Source organism: Notamacropus eugenii, chromosome 2 (genome assembly GCF_028372415.1).
Source record: "Notamacropus eugenii isolate mMacEug1 chromosome 2, mMacEug1.pri_v2, whole genome shotgun sequence".
Taxonomy (NCBI): Eukaryota; Metazoa; Chordata; class Mammalia; order Diprotodontia; family Macropodidae; genus Notamacropus; species Notamacropus eugenii.
The window spans coordinates 302,604,010-302,630,344 of record NC_092873.1 but is presented as its reverse complement, the minus strand read 5'-3'; the positions used below and the strand labels follow the sequence as shown (position 1 = coordinate 302,630,344).

Here is a 26,335-nt window from a genome sequence, read left to right as displayed (position 1 = left end):
GGCATTCTTAACTTCAGGTCCAATAAGCCAACTATCTGCCTCTAAAGGCATTCCATAGTTCTTAATCATAGAAGTAGAATACTTGTGGATGATAGTGAGACAAAAGGTGTGACCATCTCTGTGTGCAGCTGGGATGGATGTGGAGGCACAGATCATGTGAGTTGAGTAGATTAAGGAATTGGGAGGCTAAAGTATTTTATAAAACATTAACATATACACTGAAGTCCGCTAGGTTGAGGGCAGGTGATAGGGAGAAAAAAAGACAGTAACCCAGGAATTGAACTTATGGAGAAAGGAGGAAGAATGTCCGGAAGGCTGCTGGGTAACCAGTCACCAGGCTCCAAATCAGCTGATAAATGGGAAGTAAACCTCAAAAGAGAAATTGCTGAAGGATGAAGGAGAGTCTCGAAGACTTTCTATTAGGCCATCAGCTTCTTAAAGAAAGAAGTCTACCCCTTCTTACCTCTTTGTATCTGCTACAATACTTTGAGTAGAGAAAGAACTCAATAAATACTTGTGGAATGAAGAGACCTGTGCTCAAATTCAGCCTCTGGCGGCAGCTACCTAGTGAAATAGAGTACTGGGTTTGGAGTCAGGAAGTTCAAATCCAGCCTCAGATACTTATTAGTTGTGTGACCCTGGGCAAGTCATTTAACCCTGATTGCCTTGGAAAAACAAAACAAAACACTGCCTCTGATGCTCATCAGTTACATCACCTTGAGTAAGTCACTTAACTTTCATACATATCACAGGCAGCTTTCTAGCACTTCTCTACCAAGCTCAGTCTATACTGATGTAGGGAATTCCACAATAAAGAAATAGCTATCAAAACCATAATTCAAGCTTTTGAAGGAAGATAAAATAACTACTTTGTAGATACCTAACCAGATTTAGAGTATAACAGCTTTTAAAATACAGCACTGCTGACCTGGTGCCTAGTGTCAGCTATCTGCCAGCTGCTGAAGGGCTGAGTTTACAATTCTGTGTTCTGCCAAAGACCAGAAGCTTCAATGGGAACCAATGATAATGAGGGAAGGTAGGTAGGGTCTGAATTTTACTCTTATAAGCATACTTACCCTGCATCATCCTTAGGTATGTAACGTTCAACATTTTAATGAGGAATTACCAACATTTTTGTCAAAGTGGTGAAGAGGTTATCAGGGGTTGATGTTGATTACTATTTAAAGAGGTTCCATAATGTACTAAACCCTGTAGAGATGCCTGTTTTTCCTGCTTCCTAGGATGATGGCTGTGGGACTGGGCTGGAGGCAATGCTATCCCCAAAACTCTAAGACTGAGGTTTTTGGGCTGTCTCCAGGAGGGTCTGAGGGGAGATGATGGTCAGTCAGGGTGGTTAGAGGTGGCCTGATCTGCCTGCCTCCCAAGGTGTCTTGCTCTTCAGCTAGACTGGCTTGCCTGCTCTGTAGGTGACAGATGGTAGGATTGGCTGGCCTCTTCTTCACAAGACATGCCTTCCTGGATGATGACTGTGAGGGGTGCTCTGGGAGCAGGACCATTCCCACTGGGGTTATGTGCTTATAGTCTAAAAGTCCATTCATTCCACAAATATTCATTGAGTTCCTTTTCTACTCAAAGTATTGTAGCAGATACCAAGATGTAACAAAGGGTAGGTTCCTTCCTTTAAGAAGCTGGTGGCCTAATAGTGGGAATAAGCCATGTACAATATAATCACAATATGTGGCTGCCTAAGTGCCCTGTCATTAGTATAGATAGTGTTAAGAGTGATGGCAAGGAGCTCACTTCTGGCTGGGATGATTAAGTAAGGTGTCATTGAACAGCTGGTCCTTGAAGGGTGGGGAGGATTCCAGTAGGTGGATATAAGAGGACAAGAGATTCCAGGCAGAAAGATGAACATGGTGAAGCAGGAAGGCACAGGTGTGTTTGACAAATGGGCACTCTAGCTAGGGTCTTGAGAAATCACTCCAACAGGACTTAAACCTACAACCTCCAGTTAGGGAGGCTGATAACATTTCTAATAGGCCACTGACCCATAATGGCACACAATGACCCACAATTGTGGGTCTAACTAGGCTATAGCATATGTGAAAGGAAGTCATGGGAGATAAAGCCAGAAAGGATTTGTTGTATTTTTATCAAGTTAGGTGGGCCATGAATGCCAGGCTAATGTATTTGAACTTTATGTGAGGCCACTGAACTATCTTGAACAGGAGGATAACAAGCTTTGCTTATCATAGATTAACCTTGCAGTACTTTGCCTGATAACTAAGGAGAAGACTCCATTAGAAGGCGATTTCAGTCTTCAAGGCATGAGCAAAAAATGGAAAAGGTAATGAGTGAATGAAATGGAAATGACATTTTAAGAAGAATTAAGTAAGAAACAAGAAACTGACATCTGTGGTCAATCTAGACCAGTCAGTTTCCTGAGCTCCCACAATCCTCCCGGGCTCCCAACACACATTTCCACTTCCAATTTCAATTGAAATCTTTCTCTCCTAGAACCCCTCCCAAACATTGATCACGATATAATTTGCATTATAAATATTTGTGGGTTTGACTTATGCTCCCTAGTCTAGGGAGGGTAAGTCTGTATGTATCCCCAGCGTACGGTTTATAAGTAGACAATTAACGACCGTCTGTCTACTGAACTGAAGAGCATTTCTCACTCCATCATTCGGAGGGCCAAGTTTTGTGAAGTTCATTAGGTCCCCTTCTTCCCTCCCTCCCCTACCCTGTGCCCCATTAGGGCGGACACCGGGGCATCCATCTCTCACTCGCTGGGATAATGACTCTCATCCTGTACCAGGGCATAGGATAGAAGCATCAGGTGAAGTGGGCGGATGAGGAAGGGGAAAGGGCGATGTCCCACAGGACAAGCCGGAGGGGCGGGGCCAAGCCCGGCAGGAGGCGGAGCCAAACCTGGACAGGGGGCGGGGACAGAATCTCCTCCGGGCGGCCCGGCTGAGCGCGCTTCTTCCTGGGAGTTGCAGTTCATCCCGCCGCAGGAGTTTCCAATTTCGGGCCCGCTTTGGGACTCCATCTCCCGTCGGGCCACGCGTGAGCCGCCCTCTCCCCCACCCCTCCCCGCCGGTTTGTCGGCGGTGCAGGGGGCGCTTTCGCAGTAGAAAGGGCTGTCCCGGGAGCCGGGAGGCAGTCCGCTTACTGAGCGGCTCCGGGCAGGCTCGGCGTCCGTGCTTTCTACTGGCGGCCGTCAGCAGCGGGGGCGCGCAGACAGCTGGACCGGAGAGGACCGGCCGGGGCAGCGTCCGTACGCCCGCGGCGGAGGCGCCTCGTGAGCAGCTCGGTCGTCGGTGCCCCGAGGACAGCGAGTGTCCGCAGCGGGGGGCCTCGGGGGTGAATGCCGGCCCTCGCCCGAGCCGCCGCAGCTCGTGGCCGCTGAACCTCCGCGGGCCGTCCGGTGGGTGGGCCCCGTGCTCGCCAGCCTCGGAGCTCGGACACCATGCTCCCCAGGCTCTTCAGCATGCGCGTCTGGGGGCCCGTGGGCGTCCTCACCTCGTTGGCCTGTTGCCTTCACCGGCGCAAGGTGGCCCTGGCCGAGCCGCGCGCCGACCGGGGGCCGCCCGACCCCGACCCCAAGCAGCTGCAGCTGAAGATGGTGCAGGTGGTGTTCCGCCACGGGGCACGGACGCCCCTCAAGCCGCTCCCGCAGGCGGAGCAGGTGAGGGGGTGGGGGCGGGGCCGGCCCGGGACGCAGCGCCGATCACGCACCGCGGGTGCCCTGGGCCCTTCCGACGGCCGGGCCTCTCCCCGGAAGCCTTAGCACGTGTGTGCGTGCTTGGTCCCCGGACGCTGGACGTAGTCTGTGGGCTGAAGCAGCCTTTGCCAAGGAGGAGTTGGGGGCCGCCTCCCTGAACTTGCTGGCGATAACGGCGCTTCGGCGTTTCTTGTTACCCAGCAAAGCTTTTCTGCACCTCTATCTCTCTCCGCACCCAGCCTATTTTCTACCCAGCTTAGTTCAGGTCAGCAATCAGCAAATAGTGCTTTAAATTAAGCACCCAGGGGAAAATGGGGTAAAGCCGGGGAAAGACCTAGATTATAATCCCACCTTTGATGTTTACCACCTTGGTGATCTTGGGCAGGGTACTTAAAACCTCCCTGGGGCTCAGTTTCCTCACCTGTAAAATGAGAGAGCTGGAATGGAAGGCTTTTCAGGCCCCTCCCAACTCCAGATGTAGGACCTGGGATCCTAACTAGTACAAAGGTCTAGAGCTAGGCCCGGGCACAAAAGGTAGATGAGATATGGACCTGGTTGTCAAATGAGCTCCTAGTTGAATGCAGCGAGGGGGAGAAGTCTAAGTCAGGTGAGAACATAACTTAATACCTAATGGAGATGTCCAAAATTGCTGTGAGTCATTTGTGGATCACGAGAGAACTTGCAGAAGGGTTGGGAAGGTGCCTTAGGGGAGAAGATGTCTCCACCTGGGCCTTGAAGAAAGGAGTCTAACAGTTAAGAGATGATGATGGGATGGAGAAGGAGGCGTTGTGAGCAAAGCATGACGATGCAAAGGGCAAGTAGCCTTGTGAAATAAGGCTGGCAAAGTGAGCTGGAATAAGACACTGAAACACCTTAAATGTCAGGATCAGAGCTTGGACTTTATTGAGGAGGTAGTTGGGGAGTAGCACTGAAAGTTTTTGGAGGAGAGGGTGCATTAGAAAGGTGGATTATTCATTCAGACAGCTGTGTGAAGAAGAGATTGGAGAAGGGGATAAATTGAAAATGAGAGTAACAATGAAGAGGCTTTTCCAAGTGAGAAGGTGAGGCTGCATTGCAGGGCTGGAATTGGTGCAATTTGGCATCCGATGGGTTTGTTGGGGAGGAAGATTATGAAATTACTATAAAATTATAAGCTTTTGTGACCAAATGGTGGCTGTCATCCACGGATCTAAATAAGTTGAGGAAAGGGCAAGTTTGAGGGACAAGGGTATATGGCATTCATTTTTTGAAATTGATGAGTTTGAGGGTGCAGTGGAATGGAGAGATCCAGAAAAGTGAGAAAATTCAGTCAAGTTCTAGGGGAGGGCAGCTAGAGATTTGACAGTTACCCTCCAAATTTGTAACTGAATCTGTGTATGAAACCAGGTTTGAAGAGAGACCCAGAAGGAGCCTTGGGGAATGTGCTTCTGTTTAATGGGAGCAGGTTAAGAAGAGCTGCAGCCAGGGAGGCAGAAAGACCTGGAAGATACCATGGCATGGCAAACAAGGAGGTAAAGGAATAGTAAAGGAGGGAGTGGCGTGCTTCAGAGAGCTAGAGGAGGATAAGCACAGAAAAGACCTTTGGATTTTTCTCATTGGAAGGTCAATGAATAGGAACTGACTTGAGAAAGTATGAACAGAAGGCACTGTGACTTGGTGGATAAAGGATGGCTTCAGAAACAGGACAGGTCTAAGGTCAAGTCCTGATTCTGACACATGTACACACTGGTTGTATAATTCTGGGCATGTCATTTAAACCCAGGCAACTCTCTAAAACTAAAAGGTGCCAGCCTGCAGTGCTGAGGGAATTTATTTCCTCACCTGGGAATTTTCTATAACAGTGAAATCACCAATTAGTTTCTTAAAGAAACTTTTAAAAGAAAGACATTTTAAAACAATTGACAATTTTTAAAATCCACATTATTTTTATGAAAACTGAGAGCCTTCTTGGCTAATTAGAGACCAGATAGCAATCTCTAAGAATCATTTTCTTCATCAGCAGACTGGGGATAATATACGCTTTGTCATTGCTTCCTTAATGAGGTCATTGTGAAGTACAACTCAGAGATCAACGTAAAGATATTTCAAACTATGAAACCTCTTACAAATGATGGATTTTCATTATCAGAGGAGACATGCTTGAAATTGAGAGACTTGTGTTCCTGTTGGGGTGGAGACTTTCTGAGAATCCACCAGGGATTCTTTGGAGCAGCTTTGACACGATTTGGGGTTGATGAAACTTTTCAGTGTTGTTTTAATGCTTCAGAGTTTCATCTCAAGCTTAGCATAGAGGCAGGGCCTGGGGAGGGTCTAACATCCAAAAAATTAAACATGTTGTCCTCTGGCTTGTGAGACCAAATTGACATTCACCGTACCATCCTTTTCTGGACAGATGGATTCCAGTGTTTCAAACCTGCCAAAGCTGTGTTCAGAGCTCTTTTAAGTATTTTCCTTCCAGCAAATGCAAACAACCCTTAGAAGAACCATTACCGTGGGTTAATTCCATCTGCTTTTTCTGTTTTTCTTTGCTTTTCCTTTTGAGAGTCCAAAAGACTCTCCTTTTGATGGTTTGGAGCTCTCTACACGAAGGTGCAGAGGGGTTGTGATCTGGACTGTGGAGGATCCTTCACAATGTACTGTATGAAGCAAGGTAACCTGGCCTGACTTGAGAAGCAAACATTTTGATAAAGGTGACACATCCCTTAGAATAAAATTTATAGGAGTATGTGTGGGTGTATACACCACACACATCATAATTAGAATTAAAGATTTGGAACGGAGTTTCAGAGGTCATCTGATCCAGCCTCTTTTTACAGAAAAGGAAATTGAGATTTAGAATTTTATATATGTCATATAGCTTGTGTTAAGGCAGAGGATTGGTCTGGGAGTCCCTTTTATCTTCCTAGATGCTAATGTAATATTTCTAACTTTTTTGACTATCTCCATCCAGAATTTCAACTAACAACCTCTAATTCATCAATAAGATCAAACTCCTTAGGGTAAGAAATAAGCACTGATTTTGCAGATTAAGTAACTTGCTCAAGGTTACAAGTAGTGTCAAAGGACAGATTTGAACCCAACTGCTTTTATTCCAGAGCCAGTGCTCTTTCCATTGTATCACACTGCCATATGACTCTGTAATTCTTAATAGTCTTTATGTGGATATGCACATGTGCCTGTCTCTTCCTGATGAAGGAGCAGGAAGTGCTATGTGAATTTCACCTGGAAGGAAGGGCTATAGTGTGACACCATATTTGTGGATACCCAGTAATTATTTGGCATTGTTATAGTTGAAACTGACTTCTGAGTAAGATTAGCTTTTAGAGTACAGTTCTGTCTTTAGGTACTAGATACCACAGTTAATTTCCAAGAGAGTTGTAGTTTGGATAAGGGAGGGATAAAGGACCTTAAGTTTATGTGCCATCTCATAATTTGCCCCAAGGTTACCCAGATTAGAACCCCATACTCCTGATTCCTATCCAGAGCTGCTTCTCTTTGTTGACTTTCCATCTTCCTTCTCAATCCTCTACCAAGCTGGTTTTGAAAGTATACCCTGTGGTCATTGGACAAAATATCTTTGAGGGATCAGTTAGGAAGGTCATTTGAAGGGAAGATGAATCAAAGAGTTTGCGATGGAAAGGAAGGAATGGATTTAAGATCTATTTCAAGGGGAAAACTGACAAGACCAGGTTATTGAACTGGATGCTAGAGATAATGGTAAGGGATGACTATTAAGATAATTTCAAGACTTTGAGCCTGGATGACTGATAATACCATTGGGAGAGAGGACCTGACTGGTGGAGTAAGTTGTAGATTTGGTTTTAGACATGCTAAGTTAGAGGACAGGATGAAACCAAATGGAGATGTCTGTCTTATAGGCAAGTCTGTAGTGCCATGGTCTAACCTCAAGTATCTCCCACTATTCCAAATAGTCCATCAACTCCAGCCAGACTTCACTATTTGCTATCCCCTCAGTGCCATATGTTCATTCCCATCTTTGTCCCTTTACTCCATGGCCCTTCTGCTTGGAATGTCCTTTTCCTGCTTTTTACCTGTTAATTCCTGCTTTATTCTTCAAGGCCAAAGTCACTTAGTACACTTGACCAGCAAACTTTTCTCTTTCACCACTCACAGTAATACCTTCACTACTCATTTTGTACTGAGTCATAGGTACATAGAATTTAAACACGGAATGAACCTTGGAGATCATGTAAAATATGTCCTTCCCATTTTGTAGATGAGTAAATGAGGTGCTAGACATGATCAGTGACTTACCTAAACTCACATGGGTGGAAGGATTCAAAACTAGATCCTCTGGCTCCAAATCCAGTGTTGTTTTCACTGACAGATATGGTCATTTAATTCATTTCTTGTTTAATATTTCATTTTTGCATAATTTGTGTTCCTAGCTAGTTTTTTTCAATTGATCAGAATTAATTTTCTCCCCCTCCCACTTTCCTCTCCACTCAAAAAAAGCAAAAACAAAGTCCTTAGAACAAATTCATACAGTTAAAACAAATTCCAAAGTGACCGTGTTCAAAGAGTGAATGTCCCACTTGGCATCTTGAGTCTTATTATCCTCTCCAAATAGGGTCATTATCTACCATGAAAGTAGGTCCCCCTGTTGTGAGTTCCACAAGAGCAAAGGTCACCTCTTATCCATTGCTTGTATCTCTCAGAGTACTTAGCACTGTGCTGGGATTGCTGCTCTTTTAAGTGAATGAGTCAAGGAAGCTGGAGTTAGGACAGTTGTGGAGCTATGATTTGGGGGGACTATCTGCACAGAGGTGATTGTTACAGCCCTCAAAATAGATGCATTCTCCAAGGGGCAGAGAGAAGAACATGGGAGAAGAAAGCGTAGGTCTGGAAACTGTTGGCCTTCTTTGAGGAAAAGGGAAAAGAGGAGTCGGTGAGAGTGCGGAAGACTTGGTCAGAGACAGAAGAGAAACACGATGGGGTCCTGTCACAGTAATCAAGGAGCAGAGGGGTGGCGCTCAAAGTTTAAGGAGAAGGGCCAATGGAAATGGATTTGTCTAGGACGGGGTGGCTATTGGTCACCTTTAAGGGTGGAGGGGCAGGAACCAGAGTGTAGAGGATTAGAGAAGGACTGGGTGGTAAATATGTGGAAGCAACAAATGGAGACTACTTGTTCAGCAAACTTGACTGAGAGAAAGAAAGGTGAGGAGAAGGAGGTAGTATGGCAGCCATCATGGCATCCTTGGAGCATAGGTTTGGAACTGGAAAGGGCTCAAGGTTAGTTTGGAACGGAGTTTCAAAGGTCATCTGTAAAATGAACTGGATAAGGAAATGACAAACCACTCCAGCATCTCTGCCAAGAAAACCCCCAAAATGACTGAACAGCCAGCAAAGTGCTTAACATAGTGCATGGCACATAGGAAGGACCTGCTAAATGCTTGTTTTCTCCTTGTGTCTTTCTGTTGTCAGTTGGTCAGTAGTTGGTGTTTGTGACAGTTTGCTAGCTCTCCTGGATGACTCCATGGCCCAGGGTTTTGCTATACTCAAGACTCTTAGGTTCAGGGTTCTGGGCTCTCTCCATCAGGTATGAGGGGTGGTCCTGGTTGAAGTGTTGGCTGGATTTTTGACTTGCCTGAAAATGCCACCTGCTGTCTCTCCCTTAGGGTACCTCACTGTTACAGTGAAATCTGGTCAATCAAGAACAACTTCTACTTGGGAGACCTAGACTCAGTCCCCAGTGCTGCTAGTGTCGATGCATTGGATTTCCTTTATCTAGAACGTCCTTTTCCCCCTTCCAGGGGTTGTGGCAACAGATGAGACAGTCCCTGTTGAGTGCTTGGAATTAATTGGAAGGTATGAATGCCATGCTTTTAAACAGCGCTTTTCATAGCATCATGGTTTTCATTATCATGACAGGTAGAGTGGAATCCCACCCTGTTGGAGATCCCTGCCAAAACTCTGTTTGATTATGTAGTAACTAATCTTGATGGTGGACCAAGACCTCCCTCTCCCTACGACAGTCAGTACCAACAGACCAAACTGAAGGTGAGCCACATTTCCTAGCTCTCCCTGAGGTAAGCTCCCAACTTTTCTGTGCTGGCTAAGGTCTCAGTGGGTCGTTATGGATGTCTCCATCCCTCTGACCTCTCCTTTCTTCCCTTCTCTCTCTCCCCATCCTCTCTTTGCATCAGGGTGGCGTGTTTGCAGGACAGCTGACCAGAGTGGGAATGCAGCAAATGTTTGCCCTGGGAGAGAGACTGAGAAGGACCTATGTAGAAGATGCCCACTTCCTCTCCCCAATGTTCAATCCATTGGAGGTCACGTGAGTCCCTTGTAAAGTTGTATCTTTCTAGAGGTCTGAAACCTGTGAGACCGCATTTGGCCCTTAAACCTCCCCTTCCCTTCATGGTAGGACACTCAATACTCACCCTACATTGCCATCCCCTAACTAATCTCATATGGCTTATGGGGAATCAGATGGGATAGAATCCATGATAGGGGAGACAGTCCCTTCAAGATGAGTCTTGGGTTGACCTTAAGAGTTTCTCTCGATGCAGTCAGCCTGCTAAGAAATAATAGGTCTTCCTAGCTTCACGCTCCTCGTAAGAGGCTTTTTTTCCCTTCAGTGTTCGTTCTACTAATATATTTCGAAATCTGGAGTCGACCCGGTGTTTGCTCGCTGGACTTTTCCAACGCCAGAAAGAAGGTTAGAGTCTTAGCCCCAGGGCCTCTTAGCTACTGAACATCCTGTTTTTCAAGCTCACAAAACGCTCTGCTTTACCCTTCACATCCTCCCCCTTCCCCTGTGCTTGGAGTCAAGGGAACAGTGCTCTTTGGCGACACCCTCCGTGTTTCTTGCACAGCTTCCCTCCTAGGGTTGTCTGACCTCAGTCTTTAGTGTTCAGAGCAATGTACAAAGCACCCTGCAGGAGGGAAAGCCTCAGCTAGGGAAGGCTTGAAGAGAATGAGAGGGATGGCTCAGCTGGCCTGGGTGGAATCAGGTGTGCGGTGGCTGCCTCGGCTCTGTATGGGCCTAATTGTACCAGATGGGCCCATCGAAGGAAACCTGTGTCTTCTCTTAATTCTTCCCTAGGGGAAGATGGTTTATGTTGGTTCATGGAGTGTTATTTGTTTATGTGAACAAAATGATAATGAAATTAAGTTTGAACTCAGATGAAATATGGTAGAAAGTATAGAACCTTTCATCTCTGGGTCCAAGATTCTGATGCAGGAGGCAAAGCTACATGCTGTAGCTGCTCATCGTTGAATGGCAGCATTGAAAAGGATAGCAGAGGTTCTGTAATGGAACAAACTTGACTAGGAATCCTCACAAGTGACTATCTGGAGTCTGGCCAGAGGCCTTTTGGGATGGGGAATTCATGACCTCCAAAGGCAGTCCTAATTTTGAATATGTTTTCTTTTTTATGCAACTGAAACCTGTTCTGCTTCTGTCTTCTTGGGTCATGCAGAGCAAGTCTAATTACTTTGAATCATGGCAGCCCTTTATAGAATTGAAAATGGCCAATTATGTCTCACCTCTCTCAGCTTTTGGCTAAACATCCCCACCTCTTTCACTTGATCCTCATGTGGCCTTGGTCTTCTTGCCATCTTCGCGACCACCTTCTGGATGTGCCCCTGACTTTTCAAGGCTCCTCTAAACCTAGAAGGGCATTGTATAGAGAGAAAATTAGACCCGTCCTGGCCTCAGTGGACAGAATGAAGCTAAGGGACAAGTTGAGGAAAGGCAGGGTTTGGCTTCTATCAATGTGACCTATCCAAGAGTGGGATGAACTGACTCAAGACCTCTTAATGACTAGAGGCGAAGGGAGGTGTCTTCAGATAGAGCCTGGATGGTCTTATAGCAAGGATTCTTAGTCAGTCAACAAGCATTTGTTAGGTGGCACTGAAAAAGAATGAAACAATCCCTACTCAGAAGAAGCTTACATTCTAATAGAGGAGATAGCTGCCATCATCCAATGAGATGATGAATATAAAACACAATATAGGTGGTAGCTATTATTATTAGTAATCGTATATTGTTCCAGTGAAGTGAGTGTAGAAGCTCCCTAGTATTAGGGTGGGAGTTGGTTAGGTGGGAGTCCTGGTTAGCCAAGAGCTGAAGCCCTTTAGAAAGAAGGCTGGCCCATGACTGTTGCCATGATCTGGACTGAATGATGATAAAGCATTTATTCAGCACTTAGATGCCAGACACTGTGATAAAGATACAAATCCACCCTAATTTTATAGTCAAGGAGATTGAGAGACAGGCTGGAATTTGTTACTTGCCCAAGATCATAGGACATGTGACTCCAAACCCAGTGCTACTTCTGCTCTGCCATACTTCCTTTCAAGATGACATGTTTTCACTGAGGTCTGCTTCTCTAAAGTGTAACTTGGTATTTAATCCTATTTTTAATACATAACTAGGCTCTTCTCAGAAGTGCTAGAAGCATGGTTGGGACTGGGAGGGATTGTTCTCCTCAGCCCAACGTGGACTGAGCCCCAAGTTCCATGTTGGGGAACCAGTGCTCTTTCTGGTATGACTGATTGGTTTCATGTTGTGATAGACGCCAGGATGCTGTCAAAAGTCTTCATTATGGGCTTAGAGTTACAAGTGCAAGAGACAAATGTCAGTGTGGTGATCACAGCCAGGCCTGTCCTGCTTTTCTGTTTGTGTCCCCAGTGAATAAGCCCTTTATTAGTGCTTTTTCATTCCAAAGGGCTTCCTTTCTGTGATTTGACTTTGTTTCCCTCAGGCTCTGTCCTCTGCCATTGAGGGAGGCTTGTGTTTGGTAGTGTGGGTACCTTCCACTTTCTCTTCCTTCCTCTACACCACCCTGTCTTACCCTTGCACAGAGCCAACTGACTGGAAGGTGGTAGGGTCATTGACAACAGGGCCTGTCCACCCTGTGACTGAACAGTAGTGCCAAAATGTGTAATACTCTTATACTAAGAGTTACCATCTTTGCTGGTTCAGGAATCTGATGTGCCTTTTGTCCATTAAGGGTCATGATGCTCAGTAGACTCTGTATGCTTATGTTGAGTCATGATGTTGTCCATGGGGTGGACCTTGTGGAGACCAGAGCAGGTGATGGTGCTGCAGAGTCATGGAGAGTCTAGAGTTGATGCCCTTGAAACTAGGAAGAGCTGGTGACTGATTTTTGCCTCCTTTGGGCATGAAATGGATGATAACCCATGCCTGTGTAGCACTTCCTGGCATAATGTGCCATTTTACACATGAGGAACCTTGTGATTTGCCCAGTCACAAAGCTGGTGTGTAGAATAACCTCCTCAGGCCTCATGATGCCAATGCCAAGTCCAGGGCTCTTCCTACCATAGTAATGCGCCTCCTTTGTGGGCTCTGCTGTAGTCCTTGGGACATGATTGCTCAGTTTGCCCAAAGCCTGTGGTCGTTGAATTTCACATGTGTCCTACAGGGGGTGAGAAGTACTGGGCAGATGTACTGGTTTCCTTTCTCTAGGTTGCCACAGATAGGTCCTGCTCACATGAGAATGGGGGTCAAGGCAATTCTCTCTAGTCTGGAAGTAGTCCTCTGCCTGGACCTCTTGGGAGAAAAGCAGGTTGCTCAGTCTGCAAGAGACAGACTGCCAAATGGATGAGAATTTTTGTTGTGCCTGGGCAAGATGGGGAGACATGATGCTGATGTCTTCTCCTCCCTGTTCCCCTAGGACCAGTCATCATCCTCACTGATGAGGCGAATTCTGAAATCCTGTACCCCAACTACCAAAACTGCCACTCCCTGAGACAGATGGCCAGGTAACTGCCCCCCGTTTTTACTCCCTCTCAAGTGTCCCCTACCAAAAGGATCATGCCTTCCTCCAGTCTTCTCGTCACTCAGTATTTGTTTGTCAATCAACAGGTGTTTATTAGATAGCTGCCACGTGCCAGGCCCTGTGCTGGAGACAAAAATGAAATGTTCCCTGTCTCCACAGACCTTGTGTTCTGTCAGAAAACAGAGATGTTTGTTTTTATTTATACATATTTAATATATAAAGGTATATGTGTATAATACTATACATACATTTATGTATCAAATAACCATACCTGTAGGTATGTGTATTATATATGTGTATTTGTATGTCTTGTATATTTATTTTTACATATTTAATATGTAAATGTATATGTGTATCATCATGTACCTATATATAGATATCAGTACCAAATACCAATATCTGTAGGGGTGTGTGTATATGTATGTATAATTGTATACATGATTATAGAAACATGATTGTGTTTCTCATGCCTCTGGGTGGACAAGGGCTAGCTTGCTGATCAGGAGCAGTGGAAAATCTCTTGACTTTATACTATGTGAGGGAATTCACTGTAGTAAGTTTGTAAAGGGACCATTGCCACCCAGTGGGGAATAGGGAGTCCCCATAGCTTTAGAATTAGCTGTCTGAGAACTAAGAAAATTCTCATGCCAAACAAGTGGAAAAGGATCATGGGATCATCGAACCTTTGAGCTGGAAAGGGAGCTTGGAGATCATCCGGTACAGAAAATGGAAACCTCGGAGATAAAGGGACTTGGCCAATGTTGGCTACAGAGAGTGACAGAGGCTTAATTGGAATCCAGATCCTTTGTCAGTTTTCAGTTCCAACAGTGTGTTAACTGCTCAGCCAGTCCTGCTCCAGACCACATAATCTGGTCACTCAGAGACTTACTGGCTCTCCTCAAAGGCTGTTATTAAAATGGTTTAACGATAATGACTCATGTTTCTCCAGTACTTTTCAGGTTTACAAAGAGTTTCCTCAACTCTGAGAGTTGGCATATTATATACTATACGTACACAATTATATTGCAGGAATTACAGATATATAATTGTGTATTCTCTATGGCTGCATTCCCAATTTACAGTAAGTAAACAGTATCAGAGAGGTTGAATATCTTGCCCAGGGGTCTTACAGAGCTGGAATTCGAACCCAGCACTTCCAATTCTTGAGACCACATCACAATTCTAAACCACCTTTGGTTCAGGGGAGATGAGGGCTAGCCCTGGGATGGTCGCAGTATAGCTAACCAGAAGCCATGAAGGGAGGGGAGGGGAGGGGAGGAATGAGTCAGAGGATCTCAGACCATTCTTTTCCTATTACGGAGAAAGTAGTACGGTCTGATGCTTTCTCCTTGTGTGGAAACTGTTTACAAGGCTAAAAACCAGAGGAATTTTCCAAAGTAATAACAGGTTAGGTGAGAGGGTCAGGGGCTCATAGACCCAGAGTTGGAAAGGAACTTGGACATTATTGAGTCTTCATTTTACAGAGAAGGAAACTGAGACCCAGAGGAGTCAAATGATTTACCCAGGGTCATACAGCTAGTAAGCATCTGAGTTGGATTGGAATTCAGGTCTTCCTGACTCCCAAGTCTGGTGCTCTGTGTACCATACCACACTTCCTCTCATTTTTTAGGTAAAAGGTGATTTCGTGTACATTTATCATGTATACTTATTTGAGCCTCTGAGGTAGTCTGGACAGATATTATTGTTCCTGTGTCCCGTAGAAGACAAAGACTTTTTCATTTTTGCCCTTTCTGTCCCCAGTGCATAGTAGGTACCTGGCTCATAGTTACTATTTACTAAAGTAAGTATTAAATTGAATGAGAAAACAGGTTTAGGAAGAAGGTCACCCTGATACTCAGAGAATCATAGATTTAGAGTGGGAAGAGACCTCAGAGATTGAGTCTAACCCCTCCTTCCACAGGGGCAAAGTGGCTCACCTAGGGTCACTTCTGAGGTGAGGATTTGAACCCAGGGCTCCCTGACCCAAAGTCCAGTACCCTGTTTGAATGTACCAGTGCCTTACTGAGTGTTAGAGCCGTGACTTCAACCTGGACTGCTCTGCCTCTGAATCCATTATTCTTTACTAAGTACATACTGAATGCTGAATACATACTATACTCCCCTTCCTTGTGGGTTATTTATGAACTTGTCCTTGTCCTAGGTCAGATTTGAAAAGAAATCTAAGGTTGACCGAGTTGTCTGAGTCAGTAAAGTGCAAGAGGTCTGGGTTCTAGTCCTGGCCTTGCCACTGGAAGGACCTTGAAGAAATTATTTCATCTCTCTTTGAACCTTTGTTTCCTCATCTGTGAAAGGGAGATCATCGCCTTTTCTTCTCCACATCAAAGAGTCTTTTTGAAGATCATGTGAGATTCTCTATGTGAAAGCTATGTGAAAATTGCCAGGTGTAAGAGTGATGGTGGTGGTGGTGGTGATGCTGCCGCCTTGTGGGGCTTGGTATGGATTTCTTTTTAAAGTTTGCCCTGCATCCTCTCATTTAGTCTTGGAAAACCTCTTTGACTTAGGGAGGAAATGTTGGCATCCGTGGTTCACAGAGCAGAGACTTGGGCAAGGAGGGTCACACAAGTCAGGAACAAAGCCCAGACTGGAACCCAGATGTCCTGACTCCTAGTCCAGTATTGTCCACATTGTCTTGTGGGCTGAGGATCTATTGTAGAGCTAGAGTCCACCAGCACCACCCCTATGTGATGATGGAGAGAATGAGTCTCTAAGCATTCCCGGGGCAGAGATAGTGAGAGAGTGGAGCCAGAATCAGGACCCAGTGTTTCTCAGACTCTGAATTCCAGGTACCTTCCACTTGTTCTCATCTGTTCACTCTAACAATGGTGGCTCAGCCATCACTCCCGCTCTGTGCTGTGCAGGGGATGGAGCGTCATAGTGAGTGACCAGTTGGTTATTCCCTCCCCTTGGTGGGTGACGTAAGACAAGGCATGACAGCTCTGCTCTTTTTTGTCCACAGGGTCAGGAAGCTGGCAGCCTCTCTGCAGCCTGGGATCTCGGAGGATTTGAAAAAGATACAGGAAGAGATGGGCATTGATGGGAGCAAAGATGTGGACTTTTTTATTCTGTTAGACAATGCATTGGCTGAGAAGGTGAGAGTGGACTTCCCTCAGGAACCAGCCCTTCCCTGGAATTACAAAAACCCAGATTAGGAAGGAGCCTTCAGGGCTATCCAATCCATCTCTCATTGCAGTGATCTCCTTTACAAGATCCCTGACAGAACGTCCTCCAACCTCTCCTTAAATGCCTCCATTAATGGAGGGCTCACTACTTTGCAAGCCACCATTTAATTCTAATTTCTAGAAAATTTTTCAATCATCTCCCATTTGATTTGATTTTTAAGACCTCATAATCTTGATTTTTTTTTTTTAGGTGATCAGTATTCCTTTTAGAATGTGGCACCCAGCTCTACCCATCCTCTAGTCAGATGTAGTGTGACCAGTGCACCCTGGGCAGTGGTTTGGTACTAAGGAGAAAGGCCAGAACACAGACCTGAAGGAAGGGGTTTGAGTCCCAAACTCGTCTTTTACTGCTAATACTATACAAATGCCACCAGTCAAGGCGATGGAGCCCAGGGAGGCGGAGTCACAGGCAGAACCCGGTTCCGCAACTCCCAAGCCATTGCCCTTTCCCTGCACTGACCTGAGGCTCTTGCTTTACCATGAATTGTGGTGGAGCCACAAGTGAGCAGTGCCTGTCCTGATGCCCCATAGCTCAGTGTTGCTTTCATGTTTGGACAAAACACTGTCCTCACAGGGACTACAGGCCCAGGATGTCCTACTTCTAATATCTCAAGTATATTTAATCCTCTCCATCAGTCAGTCAACAAGCAGAGGTTCAGTGTTTGCTATATGCCAGGCACAGTGCTGGGCACTAGGGGCGGGGGAATAGAAATGAAGCCATGTTTGCCTGCGGGAGCTTACAGCCAGGCACTGATAAGTCAGTGTTACAACCAGGATTCCAGGCAGTGCCAGTCCCCTGACTTCAAGGGGGGACCCTCTCTTCCGTAAGGAAAGGGAAAGGAGAAGGACCTTGAGCCGGACTAGTGTGTGAGCATGGGACAGGAGGCAGTGTCCTTCCTGGATTGTGATAGGGAGTAAAAGCCATGTGGCTGCAAGGTTGAGACCAATCCTCAATAGGCCTGTCCAGAGACCTAGGATCTGCCTTCCAGCCCCTCCCTTGTGTGGGGAGGAAATGGGTAAGGTTCCTCCTGTTCTTGGCATCCACCATCCTAAGGGAATTATTCCTACAGAGATTAAGATGGAGAAATTTACAGCCCTGTCCTACCCTTCCAACGCACACAAAGTGTAGGAGGAACATGTACAGAAATTTTAGAACTGAAACAAAGTTGGCACCTGGATCAGACTAACAGAAAAAGAATTGAGACTATATTCCTTGCAGCTAGCTCTTCTGTGTAGGGCAGCTAGGGGGTACAGTGATTGGCTGGAGCATGGGCCTGGAGTCAACAAGACCTGAGTTCAAGTGTAACCTCAAACACTAGCTAGCTGTGTGACCCTAGGCAAGTCGTTTAACCTATTAACCTAAATCTACTGGAGAAGGAAATGGCAAACACCTCTGCCATCTTGACCAAGAAGACCCCAAATGGGGTCACCAAGAGTAGGACATGCCTGAAAAGGACTGAACAACATAAGCTCTTCTGTGTTACCGGACTGACTTGTATCACTTGGTCTTAAACCCTCTTGTTCCAGCTTTTCCAAGGGCATGGGCAAAATACACATCTTTGTGTCGTCTCCTCTGCCCCCTCCACAAAGCCATCCCATTTCCTCCCTGGACTCCTTAGCAGTCTTGCCCCCTCACATTCACAGAGACCTTCGTCTCCCATCTCTCTGCCCACTTAACTAATACAGAATAGTATGTGGTATCTTTTTATACATCCTGTCCCTTCCCAGAAACTAAGCTCCATGAGTGCTGGGGGACTGAGTCCATCTTCTGTGGGCTCCCCATGCCTAGCATGGAGCTCCCCTAGGGTTGGGCATGTAGTGAACATTTGTTCTGCATAGTTGTATTAGCAGTATGGCAAGCTCCCTGAAAGGGTCAGGAAATTTGTGGATTCAGTCATTCCTCGTGGAGATTCCAGAAATGCCCTGAGGAGTGCAAAGGAAAAGGAACCCCAGCCCCGTGGCTGCCAGGATGGGTCTGGGGAGGGAGGAGCATCCTGCTGTTGGAGGAGAGTCACTTGGTGTTGGAGCTCAGTCACTCATGGGGGTAAAGGCTCGGTAAAGAGCCCTGGGCGAGGAACTGGTAGGTTTCCATTTCTGGTCCCGTGTGTGCAGTGTGACTTTGGTAAGACACTTGACTTTTTTGTGCCTCAGCTCCCTCCCCTTGCCTGTACATAAGAGAGATGATTGGAGAGTATCTTTTAGTGCTTAACACAATGCCTGGCATATAGTAGTCATTTAATAAATGTTTATTGATTGATGAACTATGGATTCTGGGAAACAGTGTGGTATAGAGGAAAGAGCTGGCTGGACCAGCTGAGGACCTGAGTTCAGATCCTGCCTCAGATACATGATACCTCTAAGACTTTGGGGAGCCCACTTAACCCCCTTGGGACTCAGGCTCCTCCCCTGTAAAATGTGGTGGGTCACACTAGCTGGTGCCTGAGGTCCCTTTCAGCCCTGTCTGTATATAGTCTTGCTATCCAGAAGACTGCAAGCATCTGCTGGGCAGGGGAGTTAGGAAAGCCCTGGGTGTGTTCAGGGAGCAGCACAGTGTTCTGTGCAGAGGAAGTGATGGGGGCTGGGGTGGGGGGGTGGGATGAGGAGGGAAGGACCTTGAATGCTCAGCAGAAGTCCTGGGGTTTTTTCCATGGGCTGTGTTTATTGGGGTGCTAGCTGGAGAGCCAGGCAGGAAATGCTCTTTTCTAATTGCATTCATGGCCCTTTCAGGTTCACGGGCTCCCCAGTTGCCCTATGCTAAAGAAATTCACACAGATGATTGAGCAGAGAGCTGTTGACACAGCTCTCTATATCCTGGGGAGCAGAGACAGGTGAGGCTCCTATTTCCGTGTCTGGTCTGAAGGCATTCCCTAGCCAAGCATTCTCGGACCCGGAGGGCAGTGACCCAGCAGACCTGCCCCGCTGGCAGCAGGCGCCTCATGCAGGCAGAGAAGCTGAGGCTGCTGCATCCTGGTGACATGCTGGCTGACGGAGAGAGATGGGCCCCAAGAGCCCGGGCTTTGGCCCTGGGGCTGTTAAATTCAGGTCTGAGGAGAAGCTGTGGTCTGGCAGCTTTTGCTGCTGAGTGACTTTTCTTTCTTAGTTTGAAGTCTTGAGAGACAAGGTGGGTGTTCTTGTGACCACCCAGGGGGTTGGAGGTAGAGTCTGTCTTTAGAACCTCAGAATTGGGGGGGGCCTAGGTTGTCTGGGGACTCCCCAGCTATACCATCCATGACATGGTCATCCAGCTCTGTCTGAAGCCCTCTAGAGATGGGGAACTACCTACAGAAGCGACCTGGACCACTGAGACAATGCTCATTTTTAAAGCTTTTTTTTCCCCTTTTATAGTAAGTTACTTCTGTGTGTTCCTGTTGCTTTTTCTCACGGATCCTTGCTCTGCCCTGGTCAGCCCTCTGGGACCAAGCAGAACAGGTCTAATCATTCCTCTTTCCTATCAAAGTCCTTCCTGTTAATGCAGCTTTACTGCACCTCTGCCAAATCTTTTCTTCTGTGGGGTAGATAGCTACTGATCTTGGAAGGTGACCTGATGCTAGTCTGTATGGGCTTGGTCATCTTCTCAACGTTCTGTCGGCATCCTTCACAGAATGAAGTGTCCAGGACTGACCGGGATCAAAGTGTTGAGGAGGTTTCGAGCTCTCCTGTCTCTTCCCTAGTTCTGGACATGACTCTGACAGTGCGCCCTAATATCTAATTGACTTTTTGGTGGCTGTGACCCGCTGTTGACTCACCTCATGCCTTCTCTCACAAGCTGCTGTCTAGCTGTGTCTCCTTCATCCAAAGTGCAGTTGATTTTTTTAACCCAAGCATAAGATTTTACATTTATCCTTATTAGATTTACCCCATTGCTCTCTGTCTGTCATCCTATTTCCTAGCCTTATTAGCAATTCCCCCCTTCTGACAGTAAAAATATTAACTTGTCTCCCCAACTAAAGAGTCTCAGGTTGTGGGTCATCAGGAAGGCAGTGGGAGCCGCTCTGTGAAAGATGAATGAGGAGACAAGCATGAGATTTAATGTTTCAAGAAGCATCATGGTCTGTTGCATAAAAATAATAGCCATCCAATGCACTCCCTCCTCTTTGAGAGCAGCGTGTCCATTTCAGTTCCCCCAGCCCCAGTCACTTAACAAGATTAAAAAGTGGTTTTGGTCTTGCCAGTCTGGGCTCTGCACTTGGCCACATGCCTTTCTTTGCTCATGAAGTACTCCTTCGCCTCTCTCAGTCCTGGCTCATCCTTCTCTCTCTTCCTCCTTTGTCCACGGCCCCCGATTTGTTCACCTTTAAGACCAGCTCAAAGGTTCCCCCTCTCCCATCCTGCTTTTACTCTACATCCCTTCAGCACATCTGGATTCCATTTCCAAGACTCCTAGAAGATCTGATCTTGGCAAGACCTTAGAGATCACACAGTTGCTTGTTCCCAGAACCTCCATAGGAGCTCAGGTGCTGCTGGTCAGCTCACTTTATACTTGTCCATATGCTGACTTTGGATTATTTTTCATATGTGTAGTGTCCCCAGCCAGGTGATCATTTGGATCCTTTAGACCAGTGTATTACTTTCCTGCATCCTCTTCTGTCTCTCTCCCATGGCTAAAACCCTTGGTATATCCCTTGATCAGTCATCAGTTAATGAGCCTTCCTATGCTTCACCATCTCTCGACAGTCTGTCTTGGCTCAGCCTTTCTGTACTGTACCTCCTCCTCTCCCCGGGTGTACCCTCCTCACTCTTCAGTCTCTTCCCCTTGTTCTCAAGACTGGAACTAGTGCTCCTTCGAAGGACCCTCCCTATGCGATAGGAAAAGTGTCTGTCATTCCTTTACATCACTGAAATGACTGCTGTTCTCTGTCTCAAGGTCCTGTCTGATTTTGAGGCTGTAAGCCTTTTGAAAGCAGTTGATCCATATATTTATGTATTTCCTAGTAATGCACACAACACAACATTAATCTTGATAGGTGTGTAGACATCATGAACTTGCCTCCTTCTTAGGGAAGGACTTCAGATGGCGGTTGGCCCCATGCTATACACCCTACAGAACAACATACTAGAAGCAGTAAACCCATCTACTCCACTCAGAAATATCAGGTATCTAATAAAGCCATGGCATGTCTCACAGTACTGGGACCCCACACTGAGGGTGGGGTGGAGGGGAGGGTAGAGCAGAGAAGAAAAGAAGAAGTTTGAGAATATTATGATGGAAGATGGAGGCCAAGCTATTAGGGACCAGGAATAAAGCACTCAAAACCTTCAAGTCCCTCTCAGGCCAGGGTAGCCCACTGGGTGGTGACTTTCTTCATTGTTACCTTTGGCTCTGGGTTCCATTGGATTCTCCTAAGTCTGGATCAGAATGGAGTTCTGCAGGGATCCAGTGCCTTAGTTGTCTCCAAGGTCATTGGGTAAAGGACATCAGAGAGGTTTCTTCAGAAACTCTTTCTTACAGAAAGCTCTACCTCTATGCCACCCATGATGTGACTCTCATGCCTCTCTTAATAACACTGGGGATTTTTGACCACAAGTGGCCCCCGTATGCTGCAAACTTGATCATGGAACTCTACCAGCACCGGGAGTCCAAGGATTGGTTCGTTCGACTCTCTTACAATGGTGAGGTAAGTCCTCTTTGGGAGGATCTTGAGAGCTGGTCAGTTTGTGGGTCTACATGCAGCACAGTAGATCACTCCCCACCCCTACACAGTGCATCCAGTGCATTTGCTCCATTCAAAGGTAGAGTGCAGCCAGGCTTCTGAATTCTGCTGCATAACTTCAGATGAAGCTTGGGGGAAGGGATGAGGCAATGTGGCACAGAATCTGGAGATATAGATACTGAGTTCAAATCTTGTTTCTCCCCCTTGCTTGTATGACTTAAGGCAAGTCACCCCAACCTCTCTGGGCTTCATATTTCTAAGCTGAGAAATAAGGGGGCTTGACTTAATTACTTCAAAAAAAGTCTATCTCTAACCCACACTGACTTTAGTCCCCATCTCAGCTTTGCTGCAAACTCCTTCTAGGACCCTTGGCCCAACATGCTCCTGCTCTTGGATATGTGCCTCCTGTTAACAGCAACACGTCCTGTCCCGTGGGGCCCATGATGGAGCAGTTATGCCAATCTCTTCAGCATGTTGGTTGTTTCATACTGTGTGTCTCAGGAACTGGTGGGATCTTGAGGAGTGGGAAAAGAAAACGTCATTGAACCTAGTCCATCCATATGGCTGGGCATCTGGAGGGCACACAACAGGGGCACATGGGAATATTGGAATCGGGTTCTGTGGTTGTCTTGCCTTTTGTCTGTACGTGCTTCGTGCCCTTAAGTGTTAGGGACTCTCAAAGCCTTGCCATCCCAGGTGTCCCATGGGCCTCCATATTCTTCTTGGGCTCTATTTTTTTTCCCCTTCAGGAACAAGTGGTAAAAGGATGCACAGCAGGATTTTGTCCCCTGGCAGAGTTTTTGAATGCACTATCACCTTACACCGTGAGCCCAGAAGAATACACCACGCTCTGCTCACAACCAGCAAATATGGGCATTGGAAATGACAAGTTATCAGATGGTACACCTGTGGGAGACTAATTTTTAAATAAAGACCTGTTTGCATAAACATCTGGGGCTCTGTGTATGTTCGAGTGGAGATCATAGCGATTATTAAATCCCAAGGCCCTTCTCTTGTGAATGAGTGAAATAGAGCAAATGTTTACTGAATGTCTCTTTTGCATGGGTACTATGAGGAGAGATGTTAAGTCTAGATAAGATACAACCCTGGCCTCACAGAGGTCACAGTTGAGTAAGGAGACAGGACCCATAGCCATCCTTCAGTATATCAAGGATCTGTGATTTCCACTTTCGTGGTGAGTGGACTTCCGCCAATGCAAGTTGCAACCATCTCTGCTTTGAAGAAAGCCATTCAGGAGTTGCTATGACCCCCATACAGCCTGAGCCCCCACCCTGTTTTGGGTCTCTCCAGCCTTCACAGAGCAGGTCCCTGCAACACCAAACTACTCTGACCATCCAGCTTAGTTGGACTTGCCAACGTCTGGGCTCTCTCAAGACAAGATTTTGGAAATCCAAGGTCCTCAGCATCAAAATGAGATATCATCACGACTTGAGGGAAAAGAACTTCTGTGTGGACACTTACCTGTACCTGAAATAGCAGCTAGTGTTTCTCAGAGACAGGATTTGAGCCCAAGTCTTGTTGATTCCAAGGTCAGCCTTCTATACACTAAACTGAACTGTCTTTCTTAAATACAAAATAGAAGAAGGGGCTAGATCCAGTGCTTAGCAAAATGACCAGAACACAATAGGTACTTAATAAACGTTTATCGATTGGTCAATGGATTGCATGATCTGTGATTTCACTGGTGTATTCCAGATGAGGGAACTTTCTCTACCAGTGTGGATTGGCACTTCCTTTGCAGTTTATAGTTTTGGAGAGTTGTCTAGAGTATCAAGAGATTAAGTGACCTTCCCATATTGTGTGTCATAGGCTGGAGTCTGTATCCACTACATCACACAGCCTCTCAAATACAAAATTTATACAAAGTAATTTGGGGGTTAGGGTTCACTGTTAACAAAGTCAGGTACACAGCTGACCTGTAGGATGTGTCCAAGGCAGGGCAAGAACCAAATGGCACTGAAAGGGACTTTGGCTGATCTCCAGGAAATGGCTAAGGAAGGACCCCAGGAGGTCTCAATGGAGGTGGCAAGACTACTTTCATTCAAAATAAATGAAAGCTTCCAGAAAGCCTGCTTATAGTCTGATAGTTCGGGGTAGGGGAGGGGCACAGGGAAGTCCATTCTTGGCTAGGAGTTGAGAAAGAGTGGTGAAATGATTAAGCTGGGTTTTTATTTATTTAGAAACAGGGTGTGGACACTGAAGAAAAGGAAGGGGAACAAATGTGAAATGGCTCTTTGTGTGTTTCCTCATATAATCAAACTTAAAAGAAGGCAAGATCATTCAAGGAAAAGCAATGGGGTAGAGTGGATGGAGGATTGGCCTAGGAATTAGGCCTGGTACAAGCCCTTTTACATCTCGCTCCCTGGGCGCAGTTTGGGCGAGTCATTTCCACCCTCCATGCTGGTCTAGGTAGTTCTTTGAGACCATAACTTGCAGAAAAGGTGCCAAGGAGGTTCCTCCTCAGGAGCTCCCTGTACAGACAGGTAAGGGACATTTTTTTTAAAGAAAGGAGGAAGCCAAGAACAGTATTTCATCTGTGATATGTATTTTTGGTACAGAGCCTAGCAGTGGCATTGAAGAACAAACAATGAAATTGGGAGAAGATTTGGATTCAAATGCTGGTTCTTACCACTTAATACCTATATGACTTTGGGCAAATTACTTAACATTTCTTCACCTCAGTTTCCTCATCTATTAAAATTGTAGGAATTGGGACTAGATCAACAAGTCTTAGATGTTTTGGTCTTAGGATTCCTTTACACTCTTTAGAATTATTGAGGACCCCAAAGACCCTTTGTTTATGTGGGTTATATCTATCCATATTTACCATATTAGAAGTTAAAACTGATAAAATTTTAAAATATTAGTTAATTTAAAATAATAGTAACAATCCCATATGTTAACAAAAATACGTTTTGAAAAATGACTGCATTTTTTTCCAAAACAAACAAAAAAAGAAATTCAGTGAGAAGTGCAACATTGACATGTTTTTACAAATATCTTTTAACACCTGGCTTAATAGAAGATGGCTGGATTCTCATATCTGATTCTGCATTTAATCTGCTGTGATATATTGTTTTGGTTGAAGCATATGAAGAAAATCTGGCCTCCTATAGATGTATAGTTGGAAAAGGGAGGAGTATTTTATTAGGCAAATAACATTTTAGTATTATTAAGAAAATAGTTTTGACCTTGAAGATCTCATAAAGGGTCTCCTGACCCCCCAGGGGTCCTCAGAGAACACTTGCAAGTCACTAGACTAAAAGGTGATCTCTAAAGTTGCTCTCAGTTCTAATATTCTGTGATTAGCTCTAAGGGAGCCAAAGAAAAGTTGGTGATCAAGCTCCTGTCTTCTTCCTCTTACTGTACTTTTTGCTTTCTCCACATTTTGGAGACCTCTTCTCTCTAAACATCTGAGACTGCTGGGTGTTCCAGGGAGAGAGGATCTATTGCCCTTTCTTTCTTAAATCCTATTTTTCATCCAAATTGGATTGTCCACTGTCCTCCAAGCACATCCACCACTAACCTCCCTACCTTGGTTCATACAAGACATACAATGCTTATAATATCACCCCCACCATCATCACTCCCATTTCTGCCTGTTGAAACTATCCCTACCCTCCAAGGTCTAGTTCAAATCATATCGCATCTATGAAGTTGAGCTTACGCTCAACCTGGAGAAAACTTAGAGTAGGGGTCTTTCTCTTCTGTCCTGAACCCTTTTGGCAATCTGACAAAAACTATAAACTTTTTTATAGAAAAAAGTTTTTAAATTCATAAAATAAAATACACAGAATTACAAAAGAAACCAATGATATTGAAATATAATTATCAAAATACTTTTTTTAGAGACTATCAGGAGTAAGTGACTTGCCAAGGGCCACACAGTAAGTGTCTGAGACTGGATTTGAATTCAGCCCCTTCTTACTTCAGAACCATTCTTCAGCCACTGCACCACCTAGCTGCCCCTCAAAATATTTTTTTTAAATGAGTTCACAG

General features: G+C 45.7%; 1 protein-coding gene across 2 annotated transcripts; it reads left to right on the top strand.

Annotated features, from left to right (window-relative positions):
- The first annotated feature begins 3,099 nt into the window (after positions 1-3,099).
- Positions 3,100-23,263, top strand: ACP6 (acid phosphatase 6, lysophosphatidic). 2 transcript variants are annotated; one of them, XM_072644604.1, is made up of 10 exons: positions 3,100-3,658; positions 9,587-9,715; positions 9,862-9,992; positions 10,297-10,376; positions 13,360-13,447; positions 16,442-16,574; positions 19,392-19,492; positions 21,663-21,758; positions 22,114-22,279; positions 23,065-23,263. In XM_072644604.1, the coding sequence occupies exons 1-10, from the start codon at positions 3,440-3,442 to the stop codon at positions 23,233-23,235; spliced, it is 1,314 nt and encodes a 437-aa protein (XP_072500705.1). In that variant the 5' UTR covers positions 3,100-3,439; the 3' UTR covers positions 23,236-23,263. The 2 variants fall into 2 exon arrangements, with proteins under 2 accessions (XP_072500705.1, XP_072500706.1); XM_072644605.1 differs by lacking the exon at positions 21,663-21,758.
- Positions 23,264-26,335: the final 3,072 nt, after the last annotated feature.